Source organism: Glycine max, chromosome 18 (genome assembly GCF_000004515.6).
Source record: "Glycine max cultivar Williams 82 chromosome 18, Glycine_max_v4.0, whole genome shotgun sequence".
Taxonomy (NCBI): domain Eukaryota; kingdom Viridiplantae; phylum Streptophyta; class Magnoliopsida; order Fabales; family Fabaceae; genus Glycine; species Glycine max.
Window position 1 is genome coordinate 20,544,289 of NC_038254.2, and position 25,283 is coordinate 20,569,571.

Below are 25,283 nucleotides of genomic sequence, written 5' to 3' on the forward strand. Positions count from 1 at the left end.
AAGCAAGACAATCAATAGCTAAACAGAGCCAAACATTAAACCAAAATAAATCCATACATTGTCATAACCAACCAAAGCAAAGTCCAGAAATATAATAATAGTGCAAGTGTACGATAACTAGAGCAACAAAAAGCCAAATACACGGCGATAAAACAAAGTAATAATAATACTTATTACTAATAAGACTTAGTCATAATAATAACAATTAAGCTAAGAGGACGATGGAGGCGGTGGTGGTGGATCAAAGCAAGTACGGATGAAGGAGACATCTTCTTCAACTTGTGTGAGGCGAATATCCATGCCGGCAAAGCGTGTATCCAATGAGTCGAAACTTTCACCAACATAAGAACGAAGACCTCGTAATTTGGTAAGGACTTCATTCAGGAGTGCTGAATCTTCACGCTAAGGAGGAGGTGAAGGAGTACGCTCATCTTGAGGAGGGAGTGCGTCTTTCTTCAGCCATTGACCATTCCGATCCTTACGGTAACCAAAGGAAGTCACGACACCAGCACCAATTGCAAACGAACACTTGACTTGAACAAATGGCTCATCATCAAGCGGAATTTGAAAATGACGCAGAAACAAAGTTATCAACTGTGGGTAAGGTAGAGGTGCATTGGCCCGTAATGCCTTATGCATTCGGTACCGAACCAAATGGGCCCAGTCGATCTGGCGACCGGTGAGAAAAGCCCACATCAGAATCAAATCCTCCTCAGAGGCTTGTGCTAAATTTGAAGACTGGGGAAGCAAAATTCTAACATTTGTATAGTGCATGATGCGATTATCAAAAGTTAATGATCTGACCAGCAATCTACCGGTCATTTCAGCCTGATCATTGCAGACCATGCGGCGAGCATCATGACTAGAATAATCAAATTTCCAGTCATCGACAATGGTGCCCTCAAAAGGTGCACCTTGACTGGGTAAATGAGTTAAAGAAAAGAATAAGGACTTATCAATGATCATAGGAATACCATGCACCTCAGAGGAAATAATGCCATCCTGAATTTTCAAATTGCAGTAGAAGACCTTTACAAGTTCAGGATAATGTGGCAGTTTTAATGACATGAAATCAACAAGCCCAGAATTTTGAAACACTTGATAGCAATCAAACGTTTCATCATTAAAGAACTCTACGTCTAGGTACTTAGGGTCTAAGATGATCCTAGAAGAAAATTGAGAGAGGTACCGTAGACGCTGATCATCGGAAGAAAACAATGTGGATGATCTTAGAGATGATAAAGATGGATGAATAGGTGTTGTGGATGCTTCAGATGGTCCGTGGCGGCAATGGGCAGCAGCAGCGGCGGTGGAGGATGATCCCTTTCTCTTCTTCGATGGCTCTGCCATTTGATGAAGTTTTAGTGGATTTTAATCGGTGAAAGTGAAAAAGGAGTGAAAAAGAGGAATATTGGGCTTTACGGGACGTGATTTGGTGAAGAATTGAGTGAGATACGAAGATTTGAAGTTTTAGGTATGGAGGAGGCGTGAGGGGAGGCCGTGGCTGCGCAACAACTCTGATTTCGTGAGTATTTATAGACGAGGACGAGTTGTAATCAATTACAAGGTTTGGTAATCGATTACATGAGTAATGAGCCTTCTGGTAATCGATTATAGGATGTTGTAATCGATTACAGGCTTCTTGTTCTTGTGTAATCGATTACAATGGATGGTAATCAATTACCAGAGCATGACCTAGGCTAGTTTCTAAAAAAAATACCTATGTCTATGCTAAACACATCTAATATGATTAATCATTACTACTAATGCACTCAATTCAATCATTCAACTATAAAACACACATGAATACATAAATTCTATCATAATAACAAGAATAAAAAAAATCAAAGTAACATATAAACAATCAATCATAAGAATAAATTAATCAATCAATCCTAAACTTTAACTATCCAAATCACTAAGGTCTAAAAGGCCTAATTCTCTTCTTATTGAAAAGAATATATCTTTTGGGAGAGGTTTTGTAAAGATATCAGCAAGCTGATTCTTTGTATCAACAAACTCTAATACACAATCTCCCTTTAGGACATGATCTCTAAGAAAATGGTGCCTAATTTCTATATGTTTGGTTCTAGAGTGTTGAACAGGGTTTTTGGATAGATTTATGGCACTAGTGTTATCACACCTAATACGTATTCGATCAAGAAGGATACCATAATCAGATAATTGTTACTTCATCCATAAAATCTGTGCACAACAACTGCCGACAGAAATATATTCCGCTTCAGCAGTGGATAAAGCAACACTGTTTTGTTTCTTACTATGCCATGAGACAAGAGCGGATCCAATGAATTGACAAGTTCCACTTGTGCTTTTTCTATCAGTTTTAGATCCGGCAAAGTCAGAATCAGAATATCCTATTAAGTTACATGTTGAGTTCTTAGGATACCATAATCCTAAATTTATTGTACCTAATAGATATCTCATGATTCTTTTAACTGCACTCAAATGTGATTGTTTGGGGTTGGATTGAAACCTAGCACACATGCATACACTAAACATAATATCAGGTCTACTAGCAGATAAATAGAGAAGAGATCCGATCATACCTCGATACTGTTTCATGTCTATAGATTGACCATATTCATCTTTATCTAAGTAACAGCTAGTGCTCATCGGTGTAGCCATGTGCTTTGCACTTTCCATCCCAAATCTTTTGATCAATTCCTTGCAGTACTTGGCTTGATTGATGAATATTCCTTCTTGAGTTTGCTTGATTTGTAATCCCAGGAAGTACTTTAGTTCTCCCATCATTGACATTTCAAATTCACTTTACATATCAAGGGAAAACTCCTTGCACAATGAATCATTAGTAGATCCAAAAATTATATCATGAACATATATTTGAACCAACAAAATATCATTATGCTTTCTCCTTATGAACAACGTGGTATCCACTTTTCCTCTAGAAAATTCTTTTTCTAGGAGAAAATTACTTAAACGTTCATACCACGCCCTAGGGGCTTGTTTCAAACCATAAAGAGCCTTTTGCAATTTATAAACATGATTTGGTTTATCTGGGATTTCAAAACCTGGGGGTTGTTCAACATATACTGCTTCTTGAATTAAGCCATTTAGAAAAGCACTTTTAACATCCATTTGATAGAGCTTAAAATTCATTATGGATGCATATGCTAAGAGCATTCTAATGGCTTCTAATCTTGCAACTGGAGCATATGTTTCTTCACAGTCTATTCCTTCTTCTTGATTATACCCTTTTGCTACTAACCTAGCCTTATTTCTAATAATTATGCCATGTTCATCTAATTTATTTCTAAAAACCCATTTTGTTCCTATGACAGGATAATTTTCAGGTTTTTCTACTAGTTTCCACACATTGTTTCTTTCAAATTGATTCAGTTCTTCTTGCATGGCAATGATCCAGTTATCATCTACTATGGCTTCTTTTATATTTTTAGGTTCAATCATAGATACAAAAGCCATATTATTGCATAAATCTTTAAGAGAATGTCTAGTTGTTACCCCTTTTGATATATCACCAATAATGTTGTCGAGGGGATGATCTCTTGAGGCTTTCCATTCTCTTGGAAGTTCATTATTTCCTCTAACTCCATTATCTTGAGAATCCTCATTGCTTCCTTCATCTTTTTCTTTAGAGTCATTTCCATGAATATGTGTATATTCTAAGGAATCTGAAATATCATCTAAAAAATCCTTCCTCGGAAGAATGGCATTAGACTCATCAAAGGAAACATGTATGGACTCTTCAATTGTCATTTTTCTTTTATTATATATTCTATAAGCTTTACTATGCAGAGAATATCCAAGGAAAATACCTTCATCTGACTTAGCATCAAATTTTCCTAAGTTATCTTTTCCATTATTCAATACAAAACATTTACAACCAAAGATATGAAGATGTGAGATGTTTGGTTTTCTGCCATTGAATAATTCATATGGAGTTTTCTTTAAAATGGGTCTTATTAAAGCCCTATTTAAAGTGTAGCATGCAGTGTTAACGGCTTCAGCCCAAAAGTATTTTGGAAGAGGAGTATCATTTAATAAAGTTCTAGCAATCTGTTCCAAAGATCTATTTTTCCTTTCAACAATACCATTTTGTTGAGGGGTTCTTGGTGCATAAAAGTTATGCTCAATCCCATGCTTATCACAAAATAGTTCAAATTCTTTATTTTCAAACTCACCCCCATGATCACTCCTAATAGATATAATCTTGAGATTTTTCTTATTTTGAATGATTTTTGCAAGTTTTCTAAATGCTTGAAATGCATCATTCTTATGAGTGATAAAAAGAGTCCATGTGTATCTAGAATAATCATCAACTATAACAAGAGTATAGTAACTTCCTCCAAAACTCATGATTCTGGAAGGACCAAACAAATCCATATGTAGTAATTGTAAGGGTTGAGTAGTTGAAACAATGTTTTTAGATTTGAAAGAAACCCTAGTTTGTTTTCCCTTTTGACAAGCATCACATAGCCTATCTTTTTCAAATCTTAGTTTTGGCAAACCAACAACTAAATCTTTTGATATTAATCTATTTAAGTGTTCCATGTTTATATGTGCAATCCGTTTATGCCATAACCATGGATCATCATCTTTACTAAGAAAACATTGATTATTATCTAGCTTTTGACTTAAGTCTATCATGTAAACATTGTTGACTCTAAACCCTATATGCTTTATATTCGTATCATGTTTATGTTCAATGACACACTTTTGAGAATCAAATGATACCAGATAGCCTTTGTCACATAATTGACTCACACTAAGCAAACTATGTTTAAGACCTTCAACAAGTAGAACATTTTCAATGGAGGTTGAAGAATTTGTACCTATTTTTCCAACTCCAAGAATTCTACCTTTGTTGTTGTCACCATAAGTTACATGTCCGCTTTTCTTGGGAGAGATATGTATGAATTTTGATTCGTCTCCCGTCATATGTTTTGAGCATCCGCTATCTATGTACCACTTTTTCCTCAAGGGTTCCTACAAAATCAAGGTTGTAACTTAGGTACCCAAACTTTATTGGGTCCTTGTGTGTTAGTATGAATAACAGATCCTTTTGGGACCCAAATCATTTTAATATTGTTACAATTTCTTCTAAAATAGCATGTAGATGTGTCATGCCCTTTTCTTCCACAGTAAAAACATGTGATAAAACTAGAATTATATTTTTGTGTGGAAGTAGAGAAGTTTTTATGAAATTTTTGTTGTTTTTCATATTTATATCCTAGTCCAGCCTTATTGGAGGCATGTCTTTGTTTTCCTAATATGACATCTAAATTATTTTTACTATAAGAAAATTTTGCAAGTGAGTTTTTCAACTCTTTGATTTCTTTTTCATACTTTTCACAACAACTACAAGAATCTGACATTTTCTTGTCAGAAATAGTAGAGATATGAACTTTTTCATTTGGTTTAGAAATTGAGACTTCATTTCTAAGATGATCTAATTCTTTGTTTAATTTTGAAATTTCATTTTCTAAATTTGAAATTTTTTTCTTTGAAGATGAAACTAACTTTGCAAGTTTAATTGACTCTTTATGCAGATCAACAAATGCATCTTGCAATTCATCAAAAGAAATAGATAAATTGTTTGAAGATGTTACCTCTTCATCACTTTCATAACTTTTTGTCATAAGGCAGAGGTTTATTTCTTCATTTTCTGAATCTTCAGAAGATTCCATATCGTTTTCATCCCATGTAATGTATGCTTTCTTCAATTTCTTTTCATTAATATTTTTCTTTTCAGACTTCTCCATCTTTTTCTTGAAGATGGGACAATCAACCCTCAGATGTCCAGGTTGATTGCACTCAAAGCATTTTAGAGTAGAGGATGAAGTTTCTGTCCTTCTTTTAGGTTTAAAATTGGGTCGCTTTTGATTTCCTCTGACTCTCAGGAACTTGTTGAATCTTTTTACAAAAAGACTAATATCTTCATCATTATCCAAGTCAATTGAATCTTCTTTATCACTGTCTTCTTGGATTGCAGATGAGGCTTTAAGAGCGATTCCCTTCTTCTTCTTATCAGTTTCTTCATGCTGATTTAATCTCAGTAATTCCATTTCATGCTCCTACAATTTTCCAAATAACGTAGCAAGAGACATACTAGACAAATCTTTAGATTCTGTGATGGCTGTTACCTTTGGTTGCCATTCTCTATTAAGACATCTTAAGACTTTATTTACTAGATCTTCATTTTGAAAAGTTTTTCCTAGAGATGCAAGATGATTAACTATGTGTGTGAACCTCTTTTGCATGTCTTGTATACTTTCATTTACATTCATCCTAAAAAGTTCATATTCACGAGTTGAAGTGTTTATCCTAGATCTTTTAACATCTGTTGTGCCTTCATGTGTTACTTGTAGTGTATCCCACATATCCTTAGCACTTTTACAATTTGAAACCCTAAAGTATTCATCTATTCCTAGGGAAGATGTAATAATATTTTTGGCCTTTAAATTATATTGTACTAATCTTCTTTCTTCCTCAGTCCAATCTGCTCTAGGTTTTTCTATTGTTGCACTTTTGGCCACTATAGAGGGAACATAAGGTCCTTGTTCTATGGCTTCCCAAATATTTAAATCTATTGCCTCTATAAAGATTTGCATGCAGGTTTTCCAGTAGTGGTAACCCACTCCATTAAAGATGGGAGGTCTATTTATAGAATTTCCCTCGGGAAACAAGTAGTTTGATGAGGCCATAGTTCTTGAAGCTTCTAAACTTTATACAAGAATGAAGCTCTGATACCACTTGTTAGACAAGTGGCCTCAGATATCTTAAGAAGGGGGGGTTGAATTAAGATATTACAAATTATTTTCCCAATTAAAAATTCTATTTAACTTTCTATTCAAGTTATAAATTCCCTTAATAATGAATTTCTTAAATATTGATTCAAATAGAACAATTTGAATATGAATATAAAACAATAATAAATAAAGGAGTTTAAGGGAAGAGAAAGTGCAAACTCAGATTTATACTGGTTCGGCCACACCCTTGTGCCTACGTCCAGTCCCCAAGCAACCCGCTTGAGAGTTCCACTATCTTGTAAATTCCTTTTACAAGTTCTAAACACACAAGGACAATCCTTCCTTTGTGTTTAGAATTCTTTTCACAACAAGAGACCCTCGGTCTCTTAATCCCTTTTCAGAATAAAGAAGAAGAGAAGAAGAAATCTCTCTTGAAAGAGATAGATTGAACAATTTGAGCACTCAAATAATTCCTTATTGAATCACAAGTGTATTGGCCAAGGAATTTGTAAGAGGATAAAACTATTTTGCTTTTTAAGAGGATAAGACCTTTTTGTTCTTGAAAACTCTTTTCAAATTCATGTCTCAAGTCACATATATATAAGCCTTTGATGGCCATTTAAGAAACAGATAAAAAGATGTGACTGTTGAGAATGTTTTCTGAAAAACTCCTCTGGTAATCGATTACAGTATGTGTGTAATCGATTACAAGCTTTAAAATTTGAATTAAAACGTTCAGAAACCGTTGGTAATCGATTACCATATATGTGTAATCGATTACACAATGCAAATTTTGAATTCAAATTTTAATAGCTGTTGTAAATCAGTTTTGGCCACTGGTAATCGATTACATCCTCTGGTAATCGATTACTAGAGAGTAAATTTCTTGAAAAAAACTTTTTAACTTAAATTTCTTGGCCAAACCTTTTGCTACTTCAATTGGAATTCCCCTCCTATTTAATATACCCTTTCTAAGACTCTAGAGACTGTCTTGATCATCCATCTTGAATATCTTTAATTTCTTTGTCTTGAATAAAGCTTTGAGACGCATGTGAACCTTTGGCATCATCAAAACATTCAGCTTGATCCTTTGTCTACATCCCACACCAAACTTTGATTTGTAAAATCAAGTGCATTCCTATGCCTCCACATGGCCTTTTGCTTATGCTATTAAAGCTCAAAGAGTGTTGATAAGAATGAGAGACCGGACAAATGGGCAAAGCAGATTGAACTTGATATTATCTAGCCAGGGTTGTAAATCAATTGGTAGACTACCTAATACTAAATGTCATTTTGATAGGTTGTAAATGATAGAGTGACAAAGTGATAACTGATAACAATGTTTTTAAGGACAATTTCCATCTTATCACTGTTTACATGGGTTACTAGTGTGGGGAACTTTTAAAGTGGTTTGAAGTTAGTATTTGATGCTGTCTTTGTGTGCCTATGTAACCTAGGAATTGGCTGTCATAGATGTCCAACAGCTTTATATTGTAACACAAAAATATTGGATGCAAATATAATTTAAGAAGCCTAAGAGAAATGAAGAAAACAAGTTTAACAAAACCCTCACAGAGAGACAGTGTAGTAAGCACCAAAGAGGCAAAAAAGATGATAATTTACATAGCAGATTTTGTTGCCTGAAGACATTCTTGAAAAGGACTGTATTTTGCATGCCAAATACTGCAGTCATGGCATGTCGTGGCCCGCTTTTGGGTCTAAATCACTAAAAATTGGAATCTAATTTTCTCTCAGATGGTGATGTTTTCTTCCATGGCCAACCCTACAATGACTCTCTTTCTCAAAAAGTTTCTATGATATCAAATTACTTCAGCATGCATAGCTGGGTCTATACCCCTTAGTTGTTTGAAAATATTTGACTTTGGAAAATAATAGGCCTTAATAACCTTATCCATGAAGGATTTTCTTGTTTCTATGAGTTGCCTCCATAATAACCATATATTGTTTGGCTAATAGTGCTCCATTAAAAGCCTTAAGTGATTTAAAGCCTACTCTCTCTTCTATTTTTGGCATAACTAACTACCTTTTCCCAATTCATCCAATGTAATTTCCATTTTTTCGCACCACCGTTCCAATAAAATTTAATGATCATTCCTATAATTTTGGAACAAATATGATTTAGAGTTCGAAATCAACTCATCACATATGCTGAAATAGTTTGAACTAGGATTTAATAAAATTCTCCCTTTCCACTCTAAATAAAGTCTTCACATCATTTCTATTAGCTTCATTTAAACACAATCTTAGACTTCCATTGAAGACTCGAATAAAATCTATACAACATATTGCAAATATTGCAAATAAAATCTATACAACATATTGCAAATACATGTTCGTATACAAACTAACAAATATCCATGGATATGATTCAAATCAAAACTATTGGATCAAGTGGCCTCAGAATAATTAAGAAGGGGGGTTGAATTAATTATTAATGAACCTTTACTAATTAAAAATCTATCCTTCTTAATGTTACTAGATACAATTAGGCTTTTACTATAATGTTAAGAAAGTAAAGAACAAAAATAGAAACTCAACCAAAAGTAAAAGCGATAATTAAAGTGCACAACGGAAATTAAAGAGTGTAGGGAAGAAGAAGACAAACACAAGAATTTTATACTGGTTCGGCAACAACTCGTGCCTACATCTAGTCCCCAAGCGACCTGCGGTCCTTGAGATTTCTTTTCAACCTTGTAAAAGCCTTTACAAGCAAAGATCCACAAGGGATGTACCATCCCTTGTTCTCTTTGAACAACCAAGTGGATGTACCCTCCACTTGAACTGATCCACAAGAGATGTACCCTTTCTTGTTCTCAGTTACAACAACCCAAGTAGATGTACCCTCCAATGTGTTAAGACAAAGTTCTCAGGCGGTTAGTCCTTTGAAACTTTGTGAAGGGGAAACAAAAGATATCTCAGGCGGTTAGTCCTTTGAAATCTTTTGTTTAAGGGAAAGGGAAGAATCAAAAGAATTCCCAGACTGTGTCATTTTGAATTCTTTGAAATGGGAGAAGAGAGACACAAAATAATTCAGGCGGTTAGTCCTTTGTTCTTTTGGAAAAGGGAGAAGAGAGACACAAAAAGAATTCAGGCGGTTAGTCCTTGTCGAATTCTTTTTGGCAAAGGGAGAAGAGAATGAAAAAGATGAATAACACACTTTTGTTTTCTGTGAAAGAACAAGGTTTGGAAACCAGAAAACTTAGAAAGCTTTTGGCAAAAGAAGAAGAAGAAGAAGTTCAAGAAGATGTTCAAAAAGTTGTGTAAAAAGTTATATCAAGTACATAAAATGCAAGTCAAGGTCTTCCTTTTATAGACTCTTTATGTCTGGTCAAGAAAACCATTGGAAGAGTTATAACCTTGAGAAAATCTTGAGAAAACCATTGGAAGAGTTACATCTCTTGATTTTTATTCAAAACTTGTCACTGGTAATCGATTACCAAAACCATGTAATCGATTACACAAAGCATTTTATGAAAAGATGTGACTCTTCACAATTGAATTTGAATTTCAACTTTCAGATACACTGGTAATCGATTACCAATATATTGTAATCGATTACACCATTTAAAAAACAATTGGAACGTTGCAAATTTAGTTAAAAGCTTTTGAAATCAAACTTTACCACTGGTAATCGATTACAGGAAACTGGTAATCGATTACCAGAGAGTAAAAACTCTGGTAACTTAGAAAATTTTGAGAAAAATTCTTTTGAAAAACAAAACTGTGCTATGTTTGTTTTTTGAAAAATCTTTTCAATACTTCCCTTGTGAAGTCTTCTTGATTTCTTCTCTTGAATCTTGAAATCAAACTTCTCTTGATTCTTGAATCTTCTTGATTTCTTCTCATGAAATTTGAAATTAATCTTGATCTTGAACTTGTTGACTCAATTTTGAAATCATTCTTAGGGCTTTTTGTCATCATCTTTGTCATTATCAAAACTACTTGAATCAACTTGATTCATCATCATGAAGCTTGCTTCTACAAAAACATGATGGAAAACGGATAACACAGAGGTACATACATTGACCTTAGTAAGTCCTTGAATTGCTTTCAAAATGAGCCTTCAGCTATGAAGTCTAAAAAGTATGCTATCAAATAACAATAACTTGGACAAACATTACCATAACATCAGGTCAAATTCTTTGACCTTCAAATTTAGCTAATATATCTCCACATAAATCACGAATACAAATGAAAGAAAATTCTCAAATCAACAAAAACAAGGTGACCAATTACTTTTGTTCCTTTCAAAAGCAGGATAACAACAAAAACAAATACGATCGATGTGCTATTTTATTCCTGCCATTACCCTTTTATATTTCACCCACTGCTTAAAAATTTATTGAGGTTTTATAGGAAGTAACATTACCTATAATGGGGCTCAGCTTCACCGAAATGTGTTGCGGAGTAGTAGAAGACCCACAACCACTGTTGACACGCCCTGAGAGGAGACAAAACTGAATGAATGAACATTCCATCAACCAATGCAAAGGAGAAGGGCTTACGGCAAACATTACCTAAATACGGCCTTAACTTTGACGCGGTTACGGCAAAGGAGAAGGGGGTTACGACAAAGAGAGAAGCTGGGGTTGCTAGCTAAGTGCGCAGTAAGGTATGGCATAGGAGAACGGGGTTACGATGTCGGAGAAGGGGTAAGCGCGTAGTGAGGTAGGGCAAAGGAAAAGGGGGGGGGGGCGTAGTGTTTCGACCTGCAGGCGCCAAAGATACAGAATTAAACCAATTAAGATACGAAGATGGGTCCTAGTCGAGACCGTCTTTGTACGGTGGCGACGAAAATCACGTGTTCGCCACGTGTAACTATACAAAGATGAGTCTCAGTGATGACCGTCTTTGTATCGTAACCACTTCAATCACGTGTCAGCCACGTGTTAAACCACATGATACAAAGACGGGTCTCTAGGCAAGACCTTCGTTGTATGTTAGCGAGGAACATCACGTGCCCACCACGTGAAACCAACTTTAGGATACAAAGACGGGTCTCAGTCAAGACTGTCTTTGTATCGTAACACTTCAATCACGTGTCAACCATGTGTTAAACCACAGGATACAAAGACGGGTCTTTAGACAAGACCGTTGTTGTATCATAATCACATAATTACAACTTTGCCATTACGTTTGAATTCTACGACGGTCATGCAGAAACAACGTCGTTTCTTCCCACTTAATTATGAATATGCCATCGACGCACAATTTAAGACGGTTATATACAACCGTCGTTGAATGACCGATGTAGAAAGCTCTTTTTTTAGTAGTGTTGCCTTTAAAAATGTAGACCAATTTGAAAAAAAAAACAATTAATATTAATGAGCTTCACGAACTATAAGACATTTGTTGTAATGACATATTCAAAAGTTAAATATCTATTAGCCCCTTTATCCTTTCTTGTGCATATTTATAAACTGATGTAAGGGCAACATTTACTAAAAATATGAATGCTTATAAACTTAGTGAAAAGATTTTTTGTGTTACAAAAATTAAATTTGTATTGACAATAGAGAGAAATTATTATATGATCCATATATTTATAATTTCAGCCATTACGAGAAATGTAACTAAAAGTTTCAATTTATAAGAAACTTAAAAAAATTTAATTACATGTCACATGATTTTAAGCCAAAACCATGAACATATGATGATCCACAATACAAAAATTCCTTAGTAGGATGGTGAAACGGGTCTGCCTAGTCGTTTTAATTAAAATGAGGTTTAATTACTCATTTAGTCTCTATAATTTTTAAATTTATTCCTTTTAGTTCCTATAGTGGATTTTTTAATCCTTGAAGTTTGCATTTTAATTCCCAAAAGGTTCTTGCCATTAAAATTCTTAAACTAACGGAGTTAAAAATTTTTAATGACAATGATCTTTTGGAAATTAAAATGTAAACTTTAGGAACTAAAAAATCCACTCACTAAACTTTAAGAACTAAAACATTCACTAATTAATATTAACTATAAAAATTAAAATAAATAAATTTAAAAACTATAGGAATGAAATGGATAATTAACCTTAAAATAATAAGAATTGGTGACTGAAAAGGTTGGCTTGTTGTGAGTTTGTTTTTGGGCAGGTCAAAATGGGGTAGACCAAAATGAGTTGAGTTGGATATAGAGACCACAAAAAAATCCACATCCTTATCCTTAGGTAACTGCAGATAATATGCCCAACAGATAGTAAATGAATATCTTAAATGGGTATCCGTGGGTAACAAGTATGATTATTTTTACTATCCATTTGTTAATCGAGTAGGAAAGGATATCATAGTACCTATATCCACGATAAAATATTTAAATACTTAAATATAGTGTTTTTAAAAAAAGTTGTATTATGAGATGAAATTATAAAAATATAATTAATACTACCTCGTTTCTTTTTATAAGAAACAAGTAGTTTATTTTAAACCGCAACTTATTTCTTATAGATAGGACAAAAGGTAGTATATTCCAATTAAATTCTACATTTTATTTTAAACTTTTAAGAAACAAATTAAATTATAAAAGTCATGTTTTTATAAAGAATAATAAAATATGGGTTAATGCAAAATGTGTTGATTCTTAATATTAATGGTATATACTATAGAATTAGGCATTATGTGAATTCAAAAGTATACGTATCGATCTCAACTTGTAGGCTAATTCTTAATACTAATAGTTGGACACTAGTGACGATATACTGTAAATGTAAAGCACATCCTGATTGAGCAATTTCGAAATAAATAAAAAAGGGGTTGGTGCAAACGGCAGCTATGGAACCAAAACAAGAATAATCCAAGGTTTATGTATTTATTTTATTTGTAACTAATAAAATTATTTTTAAATTAAAAAATTTAATGTCTATACAATTACAATATAAAATATAAAATATATATGATAAATTTATTAACTTTTATAATAATTATCTTAAAATAATTTAAATAATAATTTGATTAAATAAAAATGTATAATTTATCGAGTTAGTTTGTTGACTTTTAAATTATTTTAAGATAATTATTTTAAAAATTAATAAATTTATCATACATGATATGTCATGGTTAAACAATTAAATAGAAGTGTTTTTAATTTGAAAAATCAACAAACTTATCTTACTAAAAGAATTAGAATAAATAAAAAATTATAATAAGTGTTTTAATTTTTTTTTAAAATATTCATGAATACATGTGAATATCCGCCAGTTAAAAATATCCGGAGTATCTATTTAATGGTACCGTACAAGAAGTAGGGTAGGTAGCGGGTGACTTTTACCCATACCTGCCTCATCCTGTTTTCATTCCTAATTGAAACCCCTAATTTGATTTGTATAAAATGATGGATTAAATGGAGCAGTCCGTTTAACCATCATATAAATTTTTTTTTAAAGCTCATTTATTATGGAGCAGACCATTGTTAAAACTTAGAAGCTCATGGACTCGGTCGGGTCAAACAGATATATGTCAATAACCCAGTTGCGCGGTAACCCGAGATTCATGGAGAAGAAGAACACGGCGGCACCAAAACATAACCGAAGAAGCAAAACAAGAATCTAAGAAAATACGAAACAGCACAATCTACGTGCCTCTTCCCCTAAAAAAACACCATCCAGCACAGAGAGATTGTAGGGCTCGTGATGGATGATTTTCCAATGGCCAACATTTTTGTTTTTCTCTTTTGGTTTCCCTTTCGTTCAATCGAGACACACACTCTCTCTCTCTCTCATCCATCAACGCGTTGCATCATCGAGCTGCCAATTCTGTTCGTCAACTTGCGCGGATCGACGAATCCATGCTGGAACATACTACAACAACAATCCATGTTCTTGCTTTGTTTTATTCCTTTTCTCAAAACCTAGGTTTGGTTTTCCGGAACCTGTTACATTTCCATACACTTTACCTCCGTTTAAAGACGGGAGGTGAAGGGGTTTCAATTTTCTTGCCATTCTGAGAATTTATATATATATATATATATATATATATATATATATATATATATATATTAAGATGAGTACAAAACATACCGAAGAGGACGATGATTCTTCTCATCTAATTATACCTAACAAAGATAGAAGGAAACAGAAGAGTTCTCATGATGACAAGGATTCGGCTCCATCTCCAAAGCCTCCTGATTCAGATTCTCGGGAGAGTGCTCCGTCCAAGTCCCCACGGCCATCACCACTGCCACTGCCGCCTCAGTTGAAACCATCAATATTATCACCGCCTTGGCTAAAACTTCCCCCACCGTTTATGTCGCCACCACCATCTAAATATTTAAGTCCACCACCATCACCGCGACCGCCACCTCTACCATTACCATCACCATCACTGCGACCACCCTCACCATTGCCGCCATCACCACCACCACCCTCATTGCCACCACCTTCATCGCCACCACCGCCACAATCACAATCAGTGCCGTTGCGCAATGGCAATCCTTCTCCTCCTCCTCCTCCTCCTTATTATCCACGTAAACAGTGGCCACCACCGTTGCAACCATTATCGTCGCCACCACAATTCCGTGCTCCACCTCCCCCTGATAGACCTTCTTCGCGGCGTAATGCACCCTCCAATGATTCAACCCAGGGAACCTCTGAGAAGTCACGATCAGGTCACCATAAGCATGGTGTTGCTTCCCATACAAACTCAACAGGTTCTTCTCCCAATCAAACCTCTTCTGGTGATAATTCAGGAAAATATGTTGGTTACACACTCGCTGGGATTTTTGCTGTTGCCTTGGTTGCTGTAGCTGTAGCTCTTGTTTTCGTGTTTAAGAAGAAAAAATCAAGAAGGGATGCCTATACTACACCCTATATGCCACCCTTTAAAATTCATGTAAAATCAGGTAAATCATTTGTAGTCATTTTTCGTACTTAGGATAAAAGTATAAAACCTAGATTGTTGTGCTTCTATAAAAAGGTGGTCAAGCAAGAACCATCATAGTCCTAACTAATCTCTGGGTGACACCTAATGAAGTGTTGTTAATTCTTTCTAATAACTTGAAAAACTTGAATACGTCGAATAGAGATTGTCTAGGATCATAAACGCACGATGCTTTGAGATTACCTAATAATTTCTTTTTTTTAAGATAACTCCAGTGGTTGAAAAATGCAGGTTTTGATTAAAGAATAATATCAACTACCATTATATAAAGTTGTCATTTTAGCTCTCAGCAATACTATTTGGTATGAATGAGTTTTTTTTCTGGAAATTTATAACAAATAATTTTTTATCCTGGGAGAGAAATTATTGTTGAGAGAGAGAAATTTCACTTTCATACATGTCTTTCACTAAGTTTTCATACCAATCAGCATTTCTCTTTACTTATTCATTGCCTTGCTACATTTGATTTTCTTGTCTAATTGTGATGGCCACCAGGTGCTAATGGGCATTACTATGTACAGCAGCCTATCCCATCGCCTCCCCTTGCAAACAACTATGGAAATGGGAATATGAGCATGCAACATTTAGGCGCTTCTTTCGACTCAGCTCAGTTCAAAAGTGTTCAGATAGTTTTTACCTATGAAATGGTTATGGAAATGACCAATGCATTTTCTACTCAAAATGTTATTGGGGAAGGAGGGTTTGGGTGTGTTTACAAAGGTTGGCTGCCAGATGGAAAAACAGTTGCAGTAAAGCAGCTTAAGGCTGGCAGTGGACAGGGAGAAAGGGAATTCAAGGCTGAAGTGGAGATCATCAGCCGTGTTCATCATCGACATTTGGTGGCATTAGTTGGTTATTGCATATGTGAGCAGCAAAGAATTCTTATCTATGAGTATGTTCCTAATGGAACACTCCATCATCACTTGCATGGTAACGTGAGTTTCCCTTGATTTTTTCTTCGAAAATGATAATGGAGTTCATGTTTTCTCTGTATTTCATTTGGTTCTCATGATCATATGTGTATTATTACAGAAAGTGGAATGCCGGTGTTAGATTGGGCCAAGAGGCTAAAGATTGCAATAGGTGCTGCAAAGGGCCTAGCATATCTGCATGAGGACTGTAAGCATATCTGTATTTATTTTCTTCTCCCATAAGTGCTTATAAAAAAAGTTTATCTAAACAGAACCTCTATATTCTTCAAGTGGAATGCAACATTTTAAAAATCTTTTGACAACTGGGGAAATGAGTGTGCAAATGTTGTGTAGAAAATCTGAACTGCACAATTTAATTTTAATTTCTGACAAATATTAGGCGGAACCCGGATGGTTTAAGTGGGTTCAGTTAAACTCATTATATGATGTGTTTTTCAAGTGATGTGTTGAAATACTCCTTTTATCCTTGTCGAGTGAGTCATAATTTTCTGTTATCTGAAGACACTCCTAGCTACCCTTTCTCCATGAATTATGGGCCAACAATTCAATAATTCTTAATTTGTTATCCTCTCATCCCTTAACTTTGCTTGATGTTTGATGGAAGTTACGAGAAGATTATGCACTGATGTATAAATTTTTTCTGAAGCAGAGAACTATCCTAAAGCCTAGAAGATCTTACAAGTTACAATATGAATACCTCTTAGATCTCAATAGTGTTATGAAGTTCATTTCACGCTTTAAGAAAGATCGTTGTTACTTTTGAGTCACTTTATCTGTTTATGTTTCATTGTATCTTAAGGAGATCACATAATTATTGACTATGCTTCGCTCTTTTGAACATTTCTCCGAACACCAGTGTGTTTGTAACAACAAACAGAAGTAAATTTTGGGTAGGAGGTTAGCAACTATTCCAACTATCACAAATACAAAGTAGACATTTAGAAGAGGAAGCATATTTTCAACCTTTTTGAGGACCTAACTAAGGAATTACATAGCGCATGATTTTTTTATTTATTAGGAAGACAACTGCCTGCAACAAACTTCTGGATTTTTATATTTCTTATTTTATTTCAAAATTTCTTATGTCAATGTTAATTTTTCATTTCTATGAATAACTAAAGTATTTTATCTATCTCTAGGCAGCCAAAAGATTATTCACAGAGATATAAAGTCCGCAAACATACTTTTGGATAATGCTTATGAGGCACAGGTATGCATACATTTTGTTTTGTTCATGTACTATGGTGAAATTTATTTTTCAATCTAGGCACATTAGTTTTCTCTAAATACGAAGTCTGGATGGTAATTCACCCTTGTTTTAGCACAGGTTGCTGACTTTGGACTTGCGAGGTTAGCTGATGCTGCCAATACCCATGTATCAACTAGGGTCATGGGAACCTTTGGGTATGTTTCCTTTTCCTGAACATAAAGAAAGGATACTAATGTATATAGATTATCATGGGGGATTGGGACTTGCAGTGAATGAAAATAAATTCAACTTTAATGAGGGTGGCTTAAGTTTTGTTTTGAAAAGGTCTTATTAAAATTTTAAGGTTTGATTCTACTACCACATGTCGTATCTGCGGGGATCCATCAAAATATTTTAATAATGTAGATGCATTTGCCGGCCGGAAAACCTTTTTCAATAATGCCCAATTAAATTACTACAGAAACTCATTTCTGGCTTCAATTACAGGTACATGGCTCCAGAATATGCAACAAGTGGAAAATTAACAGACAGATCAGATGTTTTCTCATTTGGGGTTGTCCTCCTTGAGCTTGTAACGGGAAGGAAACCCGTTGATCAAACTCAGCCTTTGGGAGATGAGAGTTTGGTTGAGTGGGTAAGAATATACCTTCTACATATTTTGAAATGTGATACTTACTCTCCTTTTTGCAAAAAGTGTTTATACATCTTTCACTCTCTTCCCTTTGTATCCCATTTCTGCATGTCCTATCGGGAAGACAATATTGAATGATCAGGAATCATCACGTGTCTATGGTATCGACCAATCTCCAGGTTGATATGTAGTCAACTTCTTAATTTAGGAGAAAGAGTTAATAAAACTCGGCTATATATCATGGGGAGATTGGTTGAAACTTGTGGTGATACTAAACCATATAAAAATTTCTCCCCATGGTGCCTTTATAATAGAACTTTTGTGAATTAATGATATTTAAATGCCCATTTCTTTAAATTTCCACACTCACTTCTCACCTCTCTTTCTCTCTTCCCTTCCATCATCACAAGTCCCATTATGGTTTTGTAGTACAACTCATTTGAAACATTTGATTCAGTTATTTAAAAAATTCGCTAATTTTTATTAATTTCTTTAAAAGCCTTAGAAAAAATTATTATTTCCACAAAACTAATTGTTCTCAAACATGTACATATACAAGCCAATGGAAATAGGTGTATCCCCAGGAAAGTATAAAACACCCATTTCTCTTTTTTCCTTCCCTTATCTCTTCACTTTCCTTTTGATGAGTACTAGAGACAATAGTATAAAAATAGAAATCAAGTTTATGAATAAAATTACTAATTTTAATAGTTCACTTTACAATAATCAAACTATGTGTCACAAGTTAACATGTTCAACTGATGACTCTGGTTATTCTAACTCTTATGAGATTGTCCTGTGCCTACAGGCTCGTCCACTTCTCCTTCGTGCAATTGAGACACGTGATTTTAGTGATCTAACAGATCCAAGACTCAAAAAACACTTTGTGGAGAGTGAAATGTTCAGAATGATTGAGGCAGCTGCAGCTTGTGTTCGCCACTCTGCTCTTAGACGGCCTCGTATGGTTCAGGTGATAACAATACCAAAGAGCTATGATGTTGTGCATCAAAACATCCACCTACTATTTAAGCTTGTGCTTCTTTTCATTTTTCATGACTATCTTTCTAATAATTCTATCTCAACTCATTTAAGCCATATATTATTAGATACTACACCTAGGGGTTAGTTAGTTAGTTATATATCTGGCAATCTGTTATGACAGTTGTATTTGGAAGGAAACGTTTCTGTTGTAATGTAACCTGTATATAACAGCTACATGAAAAGATTTTCAGTGGAGTTAATAACATCAGTGTTTTTTTTTTTTTTTTTTCATTTGATACATCGATAATATTTACTAATGCATCTTGTGGTTGATATCAGGTGGTAAGAGCCTTGGACTGTGGAGACGAAAGTTCTGATATATCTAATGGGATGAAATATGGTCATAGCACGGTTTATGATTCTGGCCAATATGATAAAGCAATTATGCTATTCAGGAGGATGGCCAATGGCAACTTTGATGATTCTGATTTTGATATGGTAAGTAGAGAATACAGTTTGTCAAGAGACACCTCAATGACCTCAAGAGGATCCCAACAAGAATTGATACAGCATAGTTCTAGTGGCGAGTTTGATTCTAGAGATATCAACATGCATAGGAGCAGTATTGAATGAAAACAGGGATTGAGGGAAAGCACACATAGCAGCGCAACAGAGACCAATGAGTATAGACGCATGGCGTTAGAGGCTGCTGCTTTTAACCCAATTAGATTCCCCAAATTCTTCTAATGGACCATGACAACATTGCATGATCATCATACCACAAGCCATAAATGTTTCTGGTTTTACATGGATTAGAACTATGGCCTGTATGTTGGCAGCGTGTAAAAAGATAAGTTTGTTGAGGTCAAAATTTAATGTCATTGCATCAGAAAGGGGATCCTATGAACTAATATCGTGAAGGGGGACTGTGAGAGAGGTGGTGAGACAGAAGGATGAAATGAATGCTTTCCAAAAAAAGTTCTAATCCACCTAACTTTTTAAATGATGCAGGTTACATTTTTTTCCCATGAATAAAATCTTTCCTACTTTTTTGGTCTCTCCCAAAATTGTGTAATCCCTCTTGGAAGGGAAGAGAGTAGTGGAGCCATATCTAATTTATAAACCCAAACTGGAATGTGATAAGTGTTTTGTATTGGACTTGGAGTCCTGAGCCAAATTACCGCAAATTAGCTCATGTATTTTTATGGTGCTCCTTATATTCAGCAAATTAATGCACTTTGCTATGAATTCTTATATTCTTACCTTAACCGTCAGAATGTTAAGGACTCTGCCATCAAATGTGGTCTGTCTTGCTAATGTGATGCAGTTCTACTTGCACCTGCTAACGTGTTAAAGATTACTTAGAGTCACAAAGACAGGATGTATTGAAATTTAGTTTCATCTATGATTTAGAGAGAACAGTGAGGAGGTTATGCAAACTCTTGTACCTCCATTTGCATCTTTTTAGTGCAACCAGAAGAACTTTGATTAAGAGGAGGGTTACTTCCGGTTCCTTCTTGTTTTTTGGCTTTTGTTATCCTCAATTGTGGTGTGTTCTTCTCGCATTCCTGTTCTTCCAATTCCCTGACCTCATCTTTAAGTTCTCTTACTTGCATTTGCAATTCCTTTATATGGTCAACCGCGTCGGCAAGAATTGCAGCTCTATCCATCTGCCAAAATTTAGCCTATCAGATATTAGTCAGAATTAAGAAGGCCAAGCATTATAAATATGCTTCTAAGTTATGCCGTTTATCTACCTTGGTTATCCTTGGGACTAGATACCGCAGAGTAAAAAGCCCTTTCTTTATCTTGTTCCTCCTATTCCTCTCTGTGACAAGATTTTTAGCCTGGTAAACTTCCTTCTGAGACTCCTTGACCGATTTTGATTTATCATCATCATCATTGCTACAATGGGATGTCAAACCTCTCTGCCGTTTCCCTGAAGTTTTGTTGTACTTGGGCATTTTAGTTTTGGGGATAGGAGAGATATTTTAACTTGTGGTTTCAGATACTCATTGGGAATCAAAACAACAAACTTTGAATCAAATGATGGTTCTTCAGTTGAAGGATTAGACCCATTGGAGGGTCCTTCAATGCTAGGATGGGAGCTGCATTGTTTTGTTGCAGGCTGATGGACCCTAGGAGTTAAAGTTTACATGTGTGGTGAACACCACTGTGAGTATTGTTCCCTTAATGGCAGATGTTCATTGATGTTCAGACTGGTGTAGCTCTGTGCAGATATGGTTTCTTGCTCTGAAGAGACACAACCATGTGCTGTTATGAGCTCTATGATATTCATATCCATTGGAATCTGAGAAAGATGAGCACTTCATTAACATAAGAGTTTTCAATCAGAGGTGTTGTTAACAAGTATCAAGATTTATATTCTACCAAATTCAGTGAAGAGCTCAATAAGACCACCAAAAATAGGGACCAAAACTTGGGTTCCAATTGATTCCTGCCAAAACAGTGAGAATTTTAGTTTATAAATTATAATCCTATTAAACATGGTGAGCTACCATTAATAATCACAGTTAAAATGTAAAATATTTTCCTGTATCCATGACAAATTGACAACTGTTGTGCAATATTAATTTTTTTATGTAACTTTTGAGTTACTTTGAGAAGGTAATTGCTTCAGCCTGAAATGTTATCAGGGTTGCCACTGATTTTGGATGTTCGTGTATTAAAATTTACACAAAGGTCATAGCTAAAGCTAATTAATCAGATTAAGGGAAGAAAGTAATTTGCAATAGCCATCAAAGAACCCAAGGAGGTACTAGTTGTGCCTTTACTAGCACTTAACCAATGTAAGAAAGTTTCTAGCAACAAATGGCAAGTTTCTTGCTAGAATGGAGAGTAAGTATGTGACCCCTTTATCAAAAGAACAAGAGGGAAAAAAAAAATCCCTTCATTGCATTAAACTTGTATCAGCTGAAAAACAAAAGAATCACTCAAAAGAATAATTGTAACATAGTCACTTGGTATTTGGATCAAATAGGTTATCTATCTGGGACAAGATTCAAACTTCAGTGGACCTTCCCTAATTTTCATCCCAGAAATAGCCTTTTTATTTAAAATAAAAAGCCAGCATATGGAGAAGGACTAGTTTAAGAAAATAAACAGTAATTTGTCTGATATTTTAGTCCATAGAAATTACCACCTGGGTAATCCATCTTGATTGTTGTGATATGGCAACCTCCATGCACACTGAGCCAGATAATTAACTATCATTAGTCCTTTCTTTGGCCAAATTTACAAAAAAAAAAATTACATACATGTATAGTAAATATTTAAACACACACAAACATAAGTCAGAATGAGAGAGAGAGACCCAGAATACAGAGACAATGCAAAAGGAAGCTGAGCAAGAGCCTCACAAGCCTTTGTTCTAACTGGATGCTGAAAATGAAAATGGTCATCCCTGCAAATGGGAGCCATGTTGCACACTTCAGCCTTTTCCTCTTCAGGCTTCACCACATCAATGCAACTCCCACTACAACAGCAACCTACCCACTCAATAAACCTACACAGTGATCAAAATGCGCTAAACCCTGATTCCCCAATAAATGAAAAAATAGTAAAAGAAAAAAGAAAAAAATGGCTATTTGTAATAGTAGTACTAGTACCTTGTTGGGTCATCCCCATATTTCCAAACAACTACATAATCCCAAGCACTGGTCTTAACAAGGGTTCTATGCCAATCTACCACACCCTAACCACTCATTCGTGCCCTCCTAAAACTGCAACTTCGGTTTTGGAGACTTAAAACTTTTGCGTATGCGTATGCTTTTTTCTACATGGACCACTTCATTTCATTTGATTTTCACGTACCCTTCAATTTATAACAGTTTTCCCGAATTGATGAAGCACACGGTACACGGAAAGTCCTTATAGCAATTACTACTACGGAATGGTGTATCATTCTCATCAGTGGCATATCTCTGACACTGGGAATCTTTGTACCTGCCAGTGAATTAGAGGCAGAAGCTGTTTTTGACTAACTAACCGTGACCATTAATAATACAAAATAACCATTTTTAACACGTTGCTTTGAAAGCAACCCATGACTGCACAATCATTAGATTCCTTTTATTTGTATTTTTTTTCCTTTTCTCTTCTTTGACTATTTCGTGTGGGGTCACATTTTATATATCATTTTCTTTTCTCCACACCATAAATATTTCGAAACACAATTCTTTGAAAAGTTTAATAGGGATGTACTATTTATTGTAGGCAAATTTCCCCAGATGGGGTGCTTTTACAAAGTATTTCCCCAAATGGGGTTCTTTTGAAATATTTTACATGGGGGGTTGTTTTCTACGTAAACTGCATGGGAAACATAGCAAACCGCCATTGCCAATGGCGAGTTTGCTGAGCATCTCCCACGTGACAAGGAAAACGCCAGTGGTGATAGCGATTTCGTACTAGCTGCAAGTCGCCAGCTCTTCTGGCGAGTCTGTGCTTCGTTTTGGAAATCGCTAGTTTGACTAGCGGGTTGGCTTTGCAGGGGGAGGTTCAGGCGTAGGCTAGGCGGTGCAGCTACGGTGCAGGTGCAGAGAAATCGCCAGTCATGGTGGCGATTTGGCTGTTTTCAAAAAAAATTTCTGGCCTATAAAGCAATGCAGGAGGTGCTCCCTTAGTCTGCTTCATTTTTGAATCTTCACTCTGGAAAAAAAACGTAGCAAGAAAATAAGGGAGCACTGGAAGCAAACAGCAATGGCAGAAGAAGCAATGCAGTGAAGAGTGAAGATTAAAAAATGAAGCAGACTAAGGGAGCACCTCCTGCATTGCTTTATAGGCCAGAAATTTTTTTTGAAAACAGCCAAATCGCCACCATGACTGGCAATTTCTCTGCGCCTGCTGCAACTGCACCTGCACCGTAGCTGCATCGCCTAGCCTACGCCTGAACCTCCTCCTGCAAAGCCAACCCACTAGTCAAACTAGCGATTTCCGAAACGAAGCACAGACTCGCCAGAAGAGCTGGCGACTTGCAGCTGGTACGAAATCGCCATCACCACTGGCGTTTTCCTTGCCACGTGGGAGATGCTCTGCAAACTCGCCATTGGCAATGACGGTTTGTTATGTTTCCCATGCAGTTTACGTAGAAAACAACCCCCCCCCCCCCATGTAAAATATTTCAAAAGAACCCCATTTGGGGAAATACTTTTTAAAAGCACCCCATCTGGGGAAATTTGCCATTTATTGTATACATTATTAGTCAATAAAAAAGTATTGGTATGATTTGAAGGTACTTAATACAACTAAAAATAATTTTTTTTGTTAGTTTTATAATTGGATAACAGCATTAAAGACATTTACACTGTGAATGCGTGTAGTAGTTTTTCTTCTTTGAACAAAAATTCAACTTCTCCTAATTTTTTCATTGCTACTTGCTACTAGCTATATCAATCAATTGTTGTCTAATTTATTCTTCAGATTTTCCAAATTTGAGCTCTTTCACTCTGAGAAAAATTAAATTTCATTCCAGAACATATATGTTTGATTTGCTAGGATTAATACATGCATATCTTTATCTTTTGGGTGTGTTAAAAAAAACTTTACTTTTGGGATTTTATACATTTATTTCTGTTTTCAACAAGAATATTTGGGTACATATATTGTTGTTGAATTGCTTGCACGGTACAATTTATGTGTACTTTTTTTGTGAAAGCAAATAGTGTGCCCGTCAATAATGAGATATGTAACATGTTTTATAAACTTTAGAGTATGTTTCATTTGTTAAAAAGATAAGACAGACACAACAATACTGAATAAGTAGCTGAGTTACAGAATAACTTTTTTAGAATACGCATACAAGTAATTTTGTGTTATATCTTATTTGATGTGTTTATGTATTGGACAAAATAATATAAATTTTACTATAAAACC

General features: G+C 35.1%; 2 protein-coding genes across 3 annotated transcripts; one reads left to right on the forward strand and one right to left on the reverse strand.

Annotated features, from left to right (window-relative positions):
• The first annotated feature begins 14,079 nt into the window (after positions 1 to 14,079).
• Positions 14,080 to 20,708, forward strand: LOC100797563 (proline-rich receptor-like protein kinase PERK13). 2 transcript variants are annotated; one of them, XM_006602320.4, is made up of 8 exons: positions 14,080 to 15,407; positions 16,133 to 16,567; positions 16,670 to 16,756; positions 17,709 to 17,779; positions 17,897 to 17,973; positions 18,266 to 18,413; positions 19,219 to 19,380; positions 19,731 to 20,708. In XM_006602320.4, the coding sequence occupies exons 1-8, from the start codon at positions 14,762 to 14,764 to the stop codon at positions 20,022 to 20,024; spliced, it is 1,920 nt and encodes a 639-aa protein (XP_006602383.2). In that variant the 5' UTR covers positions 14,080 to 14,761; the 3' UTR covers positions 20,025 to 20,708. The 2 variants fall into 2 exon arrangements, with proteins under 2 accessions (XP_006602383.2, XP_006602382.2); XM_006602319.4 differs by having other exon boundaries at positions 14,081 to 15,599.
• Positions 20,599 to 24,457, reverse strand: LOC102666322 (uncharacterized). The gene is made up of 9 exons (XM_041011784.1): positions 24,396 to 24,457; positions 24,174 to 24,309; positions 23,743 to 23,979; positions 23,021 to 23,106; positions 22,726 to 22,917; positions 22,552 to 22,601; positions 21,149 to 21,330; positions 20,840 to 21,061; positions 20,599 to 20,730 (listed from the first exon to the last, which is right to left on the reverse strand). The coding sequence occupies exons 1-9, from the start codon at positions 24,455 to 24,457 to the stop codon at positions 20,686 to 20,688; spliced, it is 1,212 nt and encodes a 403-aa protein (XP_040867718.1). The 3' UTR covers positions 20,599 to 20,685.
• Positions 24,458 to 25,283: the final 826 nt, after the last annotated feature.

What these genes read in the sequence shown, in the direction of transcription:
- LOC100797563 (XM_006602319.4), top strand. Translation starts at nt 14,762, where the DNA reads ATGAGTACAAAACATACCGAAGAGGACGATGATTCTTCTCATCTAATT. An exon ending in TAAAATTCATGTAAAATCAG is followed by an intron (nt 15,600 to 16,132) that starts GTAAATCATTTG and finishes GATGGCCACCAG; the next exon opens with GTGCTAATGGGCATTACTAT. An exon ending in AGCATATCTGCATGAGGACT is followed by an intron (nt 16,757 to 17,708) that starts GTAAGCATATCT and finishes ATCTATCTCTAG; the next exon opens with GCAGCCAAAAGATTATTCAC.
- LOC102666322 (XM_041011784.1), bottom strand. Translation starts at nt 24,457, where the DNA reads ATGGCGAGTTTGCAGAGCATCTCCCACGTGGCAAGGAAAACGCCAGTG. An exon ending in ACTCGCCATTGGCAATGGCG is followed by an intron (nt 23,107 to 23,742) that starts GTTTGCTATGTT and finishes ATGAGTGGTTAG; the next exon opens with GGTGTGGTAGATTGGCATAG. An exon ending in TATGGGGATGACCCAACAAG is followed by an intron (nt 22,918 to 23,020) that starts GTACTAGTACTA and finishes ATCACTGTGTAG; the next exon opens with GTTTATTGAGTGGGTAGGTT.